Here is a 12,181-nt window from a genome sequence, read left to right on the forward strand (position 1 = left end):
ATGTTCTACGTAGAGGACCACCTAGCCCAAACTCCTCATCCTAGAAACGTGGCCCATGTTTGCACGAGGGCAATAAGCTAGCTCTGATGGCAACCTAAGTGAGCAGAAGGAAGCCGCATTCTAGAAGCAGAAACGTGACAGAAGGGAGTTCAAAATACACGCCCTGGGAGCCATAAGTGAGGTGGCAGGAAGATAATAGTGCCACTACTTCTTTCTGCCAGCTAATGCACCCCTACAGAAGGTTTCAGTTCTCTTGTGAATCTTCTGGTGCCCAACACAAAGCCACATGCACCATATGCAAAGCAGGACCTGGAGGCATTTTCAGTAGTGTTTTTACCTCCTGCAAAAGATCAACTCCACTGCACCCTGACTTCCCGGTCACTGATCCCTAGACTCAACCGTGACTTCTTCAACCGATGAGGTGCGTTAACACACACCGTAGCAAAAGGACTCCCTCCAAGTGGCACACACTTGTACTTGCTGGTGGTGGATCTCAGGCAGTGATGGGTTCAAATCCTGATCTCCCCGCTATTTGCTGTGGGGCCCCCTAAGCATGCTACTCTGAGGCTCAATGCCCGGGTCTAAGATATGGGAGTAAGACTAACGGTTACCCCCAAGGGGTCACAGTGAAGACTCAGTGAGGTAATTCATCCAAAATGAAGGCTCAAAAAATGCCTAGCTTAGTCAATGCTGGCTTTGAAAAAGTTAAAAAAAAAAAAAAAAAGTCGCTGGTCTGATATTACAGTTCTCTAACCCTGCATGCAACCTTACAAAGCTCCTTTTTATATCCTACTATATTTAACATAAATCTATAATCCCCTCCAAATGCATGGTTAAGTGCGGTTAAAGTGTGTTAAAAGTATAAGAAAAAGGGCTTAACCCTGAGAAGCTCTGCCCCAGGGAAATACTGCTCCTTTCATACATGGGCATCTGGCAACAGCTGACCCAGCTTCATCCCTCCAACCCACTCCTACTTTTACAGCAGATCCTGATGAATCCTATACCTCTATAAAATCTCCTTCTCCTAATCTCTACTTGAACCTTTTTTTTATGCACTGCTGCTCCCCCCAAAAGTCACCTCTGAGTTGCCTCAACTTGATCACACAGCCACCCAAGAAATAGTAACAACACCCCTGCTGTGTGCCAGGCACTGTGCAGCCTGCTGGTGAAACAAGAGCAGGCCAAACCCAAGGCCTCCAGGCCTTCCTGCCTCATCGGCAAGACTGTGGAGCTAATCAAATAATCCTACAAATGCAGCCAAATTATGCAGCAGAACCACATCCCAGGAGCGATCCATCAGGCCTGAGTGCAAAACACAGTATGTAGTGAAGGAAAATGCGGCGGGCATCAGTCTTCAACACTGGAATCCCAGCACTACCTTCAGCTACCCGACCTTTGGGTGAATCACCTGATCCATCTGAGGCTCAATGGCTTCCTCTGTAAAATGGAAATAAGGAGATCCTACAAACACCCCAGAGCTCAGTTCCCGGTACAGCACTCAACAAACGAGAGCTACTGCCATTGCCAATATTATTATTGTTATTACAAATATACTTGAGACCCGAACTAAAAACCAATAGGTGGTTTGGCCCTCCACAGCCAAATACCAGGATGTGCTACATTTCAAGGCAATTCAGGGGAGGCGATTACGAATACCCTTGGGGAGAGGGGGGCAGAGACCACTAAAATAGTACTAATCGGATATTCCATGCAAAAAAAAAAAAAAATCAGTGGGGAATTATTAGTCTAAGACTACTAACATCTAGAAGAAAAGACCGTAATAGAAAACTAGCCAGTTTTAGCAACGGTTCCTTTGTCAAAGCTCCTTTCTGTCATCTTGATGGGACACTGATGTGACCTATTACACCCCCCCACCCAAAAAAAAAAGAGAAGCAGGAAAGCAGCCATCTCCAGTGGGGGGCGGGGGGAGGGGACCCATAAGTCTAACAGCTGCTGGTGGCAGCCTGTCAAACTGAGGAAAGTTAATGTCAAGAACAGACGCGCGGCAGTCTCTCACTGTTATTTTTGCATGATTATTCCCAGGTGTTGGTGCACGCTGAGCAGTAGCCTGGCTATTTATCACTCGAGAGAGCCTAAGAGCATGGGAGTGGGGGAGTGGGGGAGGTAGAGAGAGGCGGGAAAGGAAAGGTTATTTACACAGATAGCGGCACTTAGTGTGTGTGATCAGAGGGCTGCGGGAGGGGGGATCTGCGGAGAGATTCTGGCAATATTTTCTCAGTTCACCTTATTTCAAGGGCTTTCCTGAGCGCTGAGGAGCAAGGCAGGCTCCAGGGCCAAGAGCACTGGTGGCAGCAGCTCTGCTTCGCTCCAGCACTGGCTGTGTCACTACTGAGAGTGACAGGCAAAGAGGAAGGGTGGCCAGGGCGGGGCTGGGGGCGCTAGGTGGGCACCCCTGCACCCCTCGGATCCAGCAGGGAGGCGGTAGGGCCAGGAAGAGGGAGAAGGGCGGGCCAGGGATGGGCAAGCCTCCCTGGAAGATGTCCCCCCACGCCCTGGGGCAAGCTGGAGCCCGACAGGGGACCTGGGGTTTCTTACAAATCTTGCAAAAGTCTCCACCACCGAGCTCATCTGGCCATTCATTAACCCCTCAATCCTGCGGATCCTCAGATCAACACCAAACGGAGTGGTGATGGTACCTGTAATTCACTCAGTATTTTTACCTTCTTGTGAGCACGCTGGGGCACGATTATTTAATGCTCACATTTTCTCCAAATCACAGTATTTGGCTGTTTTACGAGATTGCCCACAGTCACCTCTTTCATTTAAAACACATTAGACCCGGGACGCCTGGGTGGCTCAGTGATCTGCCTTTGGCTTAGGACGTGATCCTAGGGTCCCGGGATCAAGTCCCACATCGGGCTCCCCACATGGAGCCTGCTTCTCCCTCTGCCTTTGTCTCTGCCTCTCTCTCATGAATAAATAAAATATAAAAAATAAAAATAAAAAGATAAAATGCATTAGACAGACACTGCCCTTCACATAGGGGAAGTCACAGCTATAGCTATTTGGAGGTGACCACCGCCACCATCTCTCACTTTGCATTTTAACCACCCATGCTACCCAACATCGCTGCTGCTTCATGTAGCAAAGCAAGGGGAGCTTAAGAAACCCTTCGAACAGATCTTTTCCCCAAAAAGGACCACCAAGGATGAATTCCCATCCCTGATAGGGAAACTTGAACATATAGGGGTCGCTTGCTCCGAATTCTGGCCTTCCTAAATGTGGTAGAGACTTTTCCTTTCGGAACCACCATCAGGACAATTTACTCAAGGCCAAATCTCTCTGATTTCAAAGTCTTTGGGCTTTCCTGTAAAAGTACGAGCAGGGACAGCCACGGTTTAACCCCTATTACCTAGGAGGGGTTATACTGTATGCTCTTCTGGTCCATCCAGAAGACTGAGACTGAGAAGGCAAGTATTTACAGATGAGGAAAAGGAAATCTTGGAAAAGTAAGTAACTGTAAAGGGTCACTCGGGGTTGGTGGCTGAGTCAGAACTTGAACCCACAGCAAGGCAAGAGGAAAAGCAAACTCCTCAAAATATAAAATACAACAACACAAGATGGAAAGAAGCCTTTCTCCCAAGGTAATTTCACATCCTTCTCTGTATGTCAGAAGCCACAAACCTGAATCACCTTTCACTGCCCATAGGTCAGAACAGTGCCTCTCAGGGGGATCTAGGCAAACCCTTCCAGAAAACTCGCTGAACCCGAAGCTCGGGTTTGGCGTGGTTATTATTTTAAATCATCCAGTTCTAAAAGCTACAACTACATACAACGGCTGGGCATTGTACTATTACTTTCATTTTCTCATTTCCAGCTATGACGACCAGAGGCTGCCCAAAATAAAAGGCCACAAGCTTACCTGCTAAAAGCAGCTTTTAAAAAGCCTTAGCCGCAGACCTGGGAGGGTCTGCCCGGGGGACTGACCGAGGCTCTGGCCCCGAGACAGCTGCTTCCATTTCCCACCATGCCAAAATCATAGAATGCCAATCCAGGGGCTCTACAGGGTGCTGCCTGGGTGGGAGACGGCACCAGGAGGAGGTCACTGTATGTCACCCCAGAAGGAGCCCTATGCTCAGATCCCAAAGCACACACACACAAAGGCCAGCAACACGTACAAAGTAGACTTTAAACAACAGCAGGTATTTTTACCTTCATTCTCTAGGCATTGGCAGTTTTCAAAGCAAAACAGAAGGTACCGGGGTACATAAAAATAGAGTATAATTAAGCTACTCAATTCAGTGTCTTAAATTTGTTTTTGTTTTGAGGCCAAATAGAATTCTCCCCCAGGAGGCCCTCAACTGTATAGAGTTCCGGCAGAGGGGCACCAGGGCAGGTGCAGAGGACACAAGGACTCCATCCTGGAGGACTGACTCTACCGGACCACATCCGTTGTCACACGCTTAACTTCCTTTGTGTTCTCAGCAAAAAACCCGTCCTACTGCTGAGCCACAGATTCTTCTGCTGTCTCAAAAGTGCCGCGAACATGTTCCACTGCTCACAGAGGAGCACTAAGTGACCAGGGTTTTTACATCTTGTCCATAGGGTTCTCTGATTTCCTCTCATCCTGCCCATTTCCAAAGTTACTTAAACCACAATAATCAGCCACAAAGGAAGGAGACCTTCATAAAAGTACTTTTAAAAAGTCTATCTTCCTTTGTTAATTCTTTTCACAAGTTCCTTGACTTTGTAGAAAGCTGAATTCCTGAAAATGTCCACATAAATCCCATTTACATCCATTAGACGCGGCTCCCAATCCCCTAGGAATGAAAAAAACCAGCTCGGTGATAAAACTCTGGATTTTTAGCTCTGCATTTTGCTTAACATGGGTGTAGCTAACAGTACTAAGCAAATCAGTTTCAAAAACACCTGAATAATGAATATCTGAGCAGATACTACTGGCCAGCCTTCCAGTACCCATCTCTGCATGATCCTTATTTCTCCTTAAAAATTAGGGAAAGGTCCTAGGATTTTCATTCTACTTGACACAGGCTTAAATTTAAGAGGAAAAAAAGGGGGGGGGGGGTTAAAAAAAAAAACAGAAAAAGGAAAGAAAGGCCCATTTGGAAAAAATTACATTATTCCTCTTCTGAACTAACACCAATTCTTTTCTTGCCCCTCTGTTAGGAAATCTCACCTACAATCTGCTACAGAGAATATTTTCAGTTAAAATTCTAGAGATTTGAGCTGCAAATGCAACACATGCTCATCACAACGAATTCAGTCGTAAGGAAGCACCTGAGTCGCACTGTAGAGGTGAGATCTAAGATGGTGCCTTAGCAGGGGTCAAAAACCTGCTTCTGCAAAGCATGGTACGTCAGCCCTAGAAGGGGACAATCCTAACTCCCTGCCCAGGATACCATCTGGGTACCATTCACTCTCCACTCTGCAAAATCTAAACTCTGCTCACTTCAATTCATCCCATGTCTGAGAGGCACAGTGTGAACATCTTGACTCCCTTTCCTCCGTGCCTCCCAAATGCTGTTCCAAAATACTGATCAATTTCAATAAATGAATGAAAGCTTTGAAATTTTAATTTCATACTGAATCAAAATAAATGGCTCCTGAAAGCTCTCTATGCTTTACCACGGAGACAGAGTGGTGAGAGAGAGAGAATCACAGAGCTCCTCCAATCATCTATACACAGGCTCTCAAGGACACCTCAGAGACTTTCATATTCACTCTTATTAGGTCTCTATAGAAAGGCAAGGGTATATTTTCTCATCTGAAGTCTTAAGAGATAAGTTACTTCTCAGCAGCCAAACTAGAGGCTGTCGGCTATCCCAAGGAGGGCTGCTGGGGCCTCTACCAAGCTCTGTACCCAAACTACAACTTTTGAAAGTTTCTTCTCACAAAGCCCCACAGAGAAAGAGCTGTTCACAGGACCAGAATTTTGTTTTCCCTCCTGAGAACAAAGATTCTAGAAGCCAACAGGTCACTCTTTAGGGAGACCCTTTCTTCTAATGGTTCTAATGGTTTCTTATGCATTTCCATCCAGAAATGTTATCCACATAAAAATATGCAGCTCAGAGGGGGGATCAGTTTTATTTGACAGCCTTCTGCATGAAATTTTAACATGAACATGTATGACATTTCTAATTTTTTAAAAACTAACCTTTTAACAAAAAGTTGTTAAGCCCTTCTACTGTAGGATAGAAGTAAGCAACTGCCAATGCAGAGGAGAGACAGCATATAATTAAGGCTATTATTTCAAGTCCTTGGGCAGAGGTGCTGAGATCAACAAGTCAAGGGTGGCATAAGGATCTAGTTTGTGTGACAGGAAGACCATGCATAGAACCCATATCATCCCCTTTACAAAGGCTGCTGCTTAAACCCACCTCCTTCCCAGGGAAGTCATTCCTTCATCTGACAAATGTGTTGCCAGGTAACCACCATGTACCTAGCAAGGCCACAGGAGCCCTGGAGGGACACCAACGCCACAGGGGGCACCAGCAGCAAGTGGGCAGGGCTGAGGTGGCATACTGAGGCAGCCCCACAGGATGGGGTGGGGTGTGTGGAAGATGAGTCTTAAGAAAGTGCACGGGGGCAGTAACCTGGGTGGATCGCTGCCTTCGACTCAGGTTGTGATCCTGGGGTCCCAGGATGGAATCCTGCATCAGGCTCCCTCCAGGGAGCCTGCTTCTCCCTCTGCCTGTATCTCTGCCCCTCTCTGTGTGTCTCAAATGAATAAATAAATAAAATCTTAAAAAAAAAAAAAAAAAAAAACAGTGGAGGATGGATCCTGGGGAGAGGACAGGGAACAAGGGCAGAGCTGGGCCATGCTAGTCACCACCCAGGGGTTTTTAAGGGGTTTGAAACACAGAGGGTCAGAGTGAAAGCAGGGGAAAAAGCAGGCAGCTCATGGTGACCCTGGATCAGGCTAATAACTTAGGGGTAATTGCGGAGTTGGCAGCCAGTCCTAAAGACATAAAGTAGGGACATGAGTGGGCCAGATTGTTCCTCTGGTCAAAAGCACATGGGACACGGTACAGGGAACAGAGTAGAGGGGAACCTGAGAAAGGAGTGCAGTTAAGAAGCCATGCCAGTGGTCCAAGGTGGTGGCAGTGGTGAGGAGGGCAGGGGAGGACAGGCAGTGCTCCACAGGGTTGGAAGCAGGATGCTAAGATCAGAGTGGTGGGAGGGGGAGGGTATGGTGTCCAACACCGGGACCAGTCCAGAGAAGTCCATGCCCACTCCTGAGGGGCTGGCCCGTGCCCTACCCCCATCCCTCCTAGAGGAGCAGGACTGCTAGCTTTTTAAAGAGTGGTGACTCTTTTCTCTCTTTTTTTAAGATTTTTATTTCCTTATTTGAGAGAGAGCAGAAACTGGGGGAGGGGCAGAGGAAGAAGCAGGCTCCCCACTGAGCAGGGAGGCTGATGTGGGGCTCAATCTCAGCACCCCGGCATCATGACCTGAGCCAAAGGCAGGTGCTTAACCGACTCAGCCACCCAGGTGTCCTAAGGGCTAGTGTTAATGGAGCCCTTAATTTCAGCTTCACAGCAACTGGCAGCCACACTATCTATGGCTCCAACACCTCCTTGTAACCTTCTGTTTCAATCCAGCTGAAGACACTGTGAAAATTAATAAAGGGAGGCCCACTCAAAAGATGGGAAATTCAGCAAGGGACAGAGGAGTGTTCTCATGCCCTGTCACTTGTCATCAACTGCAGACCTAACAAGAAGAGAGGACCTTGCAGGTAGATACTACTTCACTACCCTAGAAGGAAGAAAGGCTTTCCTCCTGCCCCAGCAACAGCCCAGCCAATGAGAACCAGTCATGGCTCAGCCAATGAGAAGGCCTCATATTTCTAGCTCCCAGTTTACTACAATAGACTCAGTTTATAAGAGCCTTCCCACTTCCCTCTGTCTTCCATAAAAGAACTCACTCCTTTATTCTCCAGGGTTAGCTATTATTTTAGCTGTAACCTGCCTGTCCCATATTGCAATTCTCTGCTATTCTCAAAGAATTCCATTTTTGCTGGTAAAATAAGTGGCAGTTTTATTTTTAAGGTTAACATAAAAATGTATTGTGAGCAACTATATACCAACAAATTAGGCAATTCGGGAGAAATGGATGCATTCCTCAAAACCTACAAATTACCAGGGGATCCCTGGGTTGCTCAGCGGTTTAGCGCCTGCCTTTGGCCCAGGGCGCGATCTTGGAGTCCTGGGATCGAGTCCCACATAGGGCTCCCCGCGTGGAGCCTGCTTCTCCCTCCTCCTGTGTCTCTGCCTCTCTCTCTCTGTCTCTCTCTATATATATGTCTATCATAAAATAAATAAATAAATCTTAAAAAAAAAAAAAACCTACAAATTATCAAAATTTAAACAGGAAGAAATAGAAAACCTGAACAGGCCAATAACCAGCGAGGAAATTGAAGCAGTCATCAAAAGCCTCCTAAGAAACAAAAGTCCAGGGCCAGATGGCTTCCCATGGGAATTCTCCCCAACAGTTAAAGAAGAAATAATACCTATTCTACTAAAGTTGTTTCAAAGGATAGAAATGGAAGGAATACTGCCAAACTCGTTCTATGAGGCCAGCATGACCTTGATCCCAAAACCAGACAAAGACACCACCTAAAGGGAGAATTACAGACCAATATCCCTGATGAACATGGATGCAAAAATTCTCACCAAGATACTAACAAATAAGATCCAACAGCACATTAAGAGGATTATTCACTACGACCAAGTGGGATTTATTCCCAGGATGCAAGAGTGGTTCAACATTCGTTAAACAATCAACGTGATAGATCACATTGACAAAAGACAAGACAAGACCCATATGATCCTCTCAATAGATGCAGAGAAAGCATTTGACAAAATAAAGCATCCATTACTGATTAAAACTCTTCAAAGTGTAGGGATAGAGGGAACATATCTCAATATCATAAATGCCATCTCTGAAAAGTCCTCAGCGAGTATCATTCTCAATGGGGGAAAAACTAAGAATCTTTCCCCTAAGGTCAGGAACACAACAGGGATGACCACTCTCACTGCTATTGTTCAATATAGTACTATTTATGTCCTTTCCCTTTCTCTTCCAACTCTTGGTACCATATTAAAAATATGTTCTCTCCTTCCCTATGTTTCTACCCCCAGCTACATATCACATTTTCCCCAATGCAAACACCATCCCTTTTTGAAGCAAGGAGCCTTTGCAGAGGAAGTGTATCTAGGGCATTTCACCCTGCCTGGGCCATCAGTCCACAATCTGCACAAGGATCACAAATGAAGGTGGGTGGGTCAAACAATGCCAGCTAATCCATTTTAGTTATTTCCTCTTTAGAGTAGAAAAGGAAAGGGCTAATGAGGGAGTAGGAGAGAGGTCACCCTATCTTAGCATTCATATTTCCAGAATACGTAATCTTACATGTGTCTTATTTCAGAACAGATTTTAGATGACTGTAACAAATTATGAAGGCCAATTTTACAGTAATTGATCCAAACTCCTATCTATCAGATAATACCTGCTCTAAATCTTGGTCATATAAAACCTTGAGATGTCAGGTCCGAAATAAATGGATGACCGCAACTTTTAAAGTTGACTCTATAACCTGACCAAGATTTCTTAAACAATGAATTAGACATTTTATAAAATGGTAGCCTTCCTCCTCCCCCCAAAAAAGGGCAAAAAACTGGGGACATAGTCCAGATACTAATACCAAACCCTGTGGGCAAAGAGCCTCTCATATTTATATTAAAATGTGTATTTCTATTATCCTCCCCCTCAATATTACAGTAATTTCCAGTTAGTCCATAAACACCTGCAGACAATGTTAGCATGAGACTAAGCTAAATTTAAGTTAATTTGAATCATGATGTAAATCATCAGTCAAGAAGAACTGGTATCTTCTTAAAATTAAAGAATGCATACTTATATTTGCCATAATCGTAATACACTTCATAAAACTTACATATACATATATATATATATACACAATACTTTTTTTAAAGAAAGTTATTATTTAAAGATGGCAAAAAAACCTTTAAATTATTCCAATTATCTTTATCTTTAATATTACCATCCAGCCCTTACACATGAACACGTATTTTACACATCAAAACCATATTCAATCTTTCAATAGCTTTTTTTCAGATTTTACAGCTACATCAGAAACTCCAATATGGCTGCTTTATGTATCAAAACTAAATGAAGAACCCATTTACATCACTGAAAGACTATCCTCTCTAAGTTAATCGTGAATATCTTTCCATGGTTTATTGAAATCAAATAACCATAACCCAAACAACTTATATTTATATTGCTTTCTTTAATAAAAAAGGGAGGGAAGGGCTAATTGCCTTCAACTAGGAATCAATTTCAGAAGCCTAAATATCTTTATTTTTCAATGCTAATCAATGAACAGGATTCACTGACAACAGTACTTATTTTAATTACAGGCCAAAAATTTACTAGGGAACAGGAGTGTTCATGTCAGAGCCACTCCCAGGCAGTTAAATGTAGGACCCAGAATCGAGGACACAATTTAGAAACAAAATGGGAGAAAACAGTTTCATACATGTAAAAATGCCAAACTATTATAGAGAAGGCGTATCTGTCAAGCATTTAACTAACAATTTTAAGTAACTTTAAGAATAACTCTGAAGCACTTGGAATTCTTATCAAACTTCTGGGTTCCAGGGGGTGAGCTAAGAGAAATTTGTTTCAGGTAGCTTTGATGTTAAGTGCATTCTCTTGCATTCTTACATTCTAGAGCCCCAGAGAAACAATTTATTAACAAAACCCTTATTCCCAATCTTGGCCTATACATAGTTTTATTCTGAATACAAGTTAGACATTTTGATAAAATATTTAACTTTGTCACACCTTAAAATTATACAGACATCTCTTAAATGCAATGTGACTTTACACTCTGTAAAGAGAATTCTATTTGTAAAAATCAAATAATTATGATATAACTACTTCTTGGAATCTAGTATTTGACCTAAAAAAAATAATAAGTGAAGATGGATTAACTAATGTTAGCAAAAAGACTCTCAGGGGCTCTGGAGTAACACAGCCCAGGGATATGCAAAAGTATAGAAGGAGAACAGCAAAACGAGCTTAGCAGTTATTTAGTTGCCTTTTTTTTTTTTTTTTCCAGATAAAGTTACCGCAAGGACACACGATTTTCTTTTTTTTTTTTTTTTTTTTTGGACACACGATTTTCTAATAGGATAAAGGCCAAGGCTCAGCAGAGGCTCCAAGTCAGCCTACCATGTGCGTGCAATGTGCAACCTGGTTGCATTTCTGCAGTGATCAGACCTCTGGGCAGATGGGGTACTCTGGGTGTGTCTGTGGCAAGCTAAGTATCCCCATATGGGCAGTGAAGGAGAGCGACAGACATGATTTCTGTGGCTGTTACCTCTTTCTCTTGTAATACCTTCTTGCCTTCTCTTGCCCTTCTATGCAGCAGAGTCATACCTCATGCCTGGGTTCAGTACATACTATGATTGAACAATTAGTACAATCTCACAATTCTAGATGGCTGACCCCAGCTATGTCACAATCTGAGTCCAAGCCCATATTCTGAGAACTTTCTCCCCTGTGGCATCTTCTCTTCTTCTCCCCGAGAGGTATGGCCCTAAGAGGCAAAACTGCGCCCTGCCACCCATACCTGCGCATCTTCCCAGTGAGAGCAGGTAATCTTTCTCTGCCTATCATTCTCCAAATGCCTTGTTAGAGGAACAAAAAATTCTCTTTCACATGGTTAGAAAGTCTAATATTTTGTCAAACAGAAATGAAAAATAAACCTAATCTAAGCTGTCACAGAATCATGAAATGCCTCTGGCAGTTCTATCAAAGTACGTAGACATGTACGGACTCTTTGAAGAAATGAAACTGCAGTTTATCAAGTGTGATTTATAAGCAACACTGATGTAGCTGGTAGATAACACTGCTGTCTAATCATCAGTAGTCAGACAACAGCCATGTGAACACATCAATTATGGGCCACTGCCAAAAGCCCTTGAGATCTTGGAGATTAACAGCCAATCCTCTGTTTTACAAGCTCACATCAAAAAGAATATTAATAAGAGGAGGGGCGATGTGAAAGCTTGTCAGAGTAATTCAGCCACTAAAACAAGGCATTTTTTTCCTCTCTCCTCTCTGTTGAATTGGCCCAAGGAACAAGCTGGCATCAGCTACAAAGTGCGAC

The 12,181-nt window shown here is 43.9% G+C and overlaps 1 protein-coding gene across 8 annotated transcripts in view; it reads right to left on the reverse strand.

The window, feature by feature from the left end:
* The window catches only part of ZNF608 (zinc finger protein 608), a 111,251-nt gene that overhangs the window by 60,904 nt on the left and 38,166 nt on the right, over nucleotides 1-12,181 (reverse strand). Inside the window, exon 1 of one of the 8 annotated variants that reach the window (XM_038551998.1) lies at nucleotides 11,390-11,473. The exons of 5 other annotated variants lie outside the window; for them this stretch is intronic. In XM_038551998.1, the coding sequence (XP_038407926.1) occupies nucleotides 11,390-11,446 (57 nt within the window). In that variant the 5' untranslated portion in view covers nucleotides 11,447-11,473. Of the gene's footprint in view, nucleotides 1-4,173; nucleotides 4,198-11,241; nucleotides 11,353-11,389; nucleotides 11,474-12,181 lie in introns of those variants that run through there. 2 more of the 8 variants (XM_038552001.1, XM_038552000.1) reach the window with 2 other exon arrangements.

This window comes from Canis lupus, chromosome 11 (genome assembly GCF_011100685.1).
Source record: "Canis lupus familiaris isolate Mischka breed German Shepherd chromosome 11, alternate assembly UU_Cfam_GSD_1.0, whole genome shotgun sequence".
In the NCBI taxonomy this organism is placed as follows: Eukaryota; Metazoa; Chordata; class Mammalia; order Carnivora; family Canidae; genus Canis; species Canis lupus.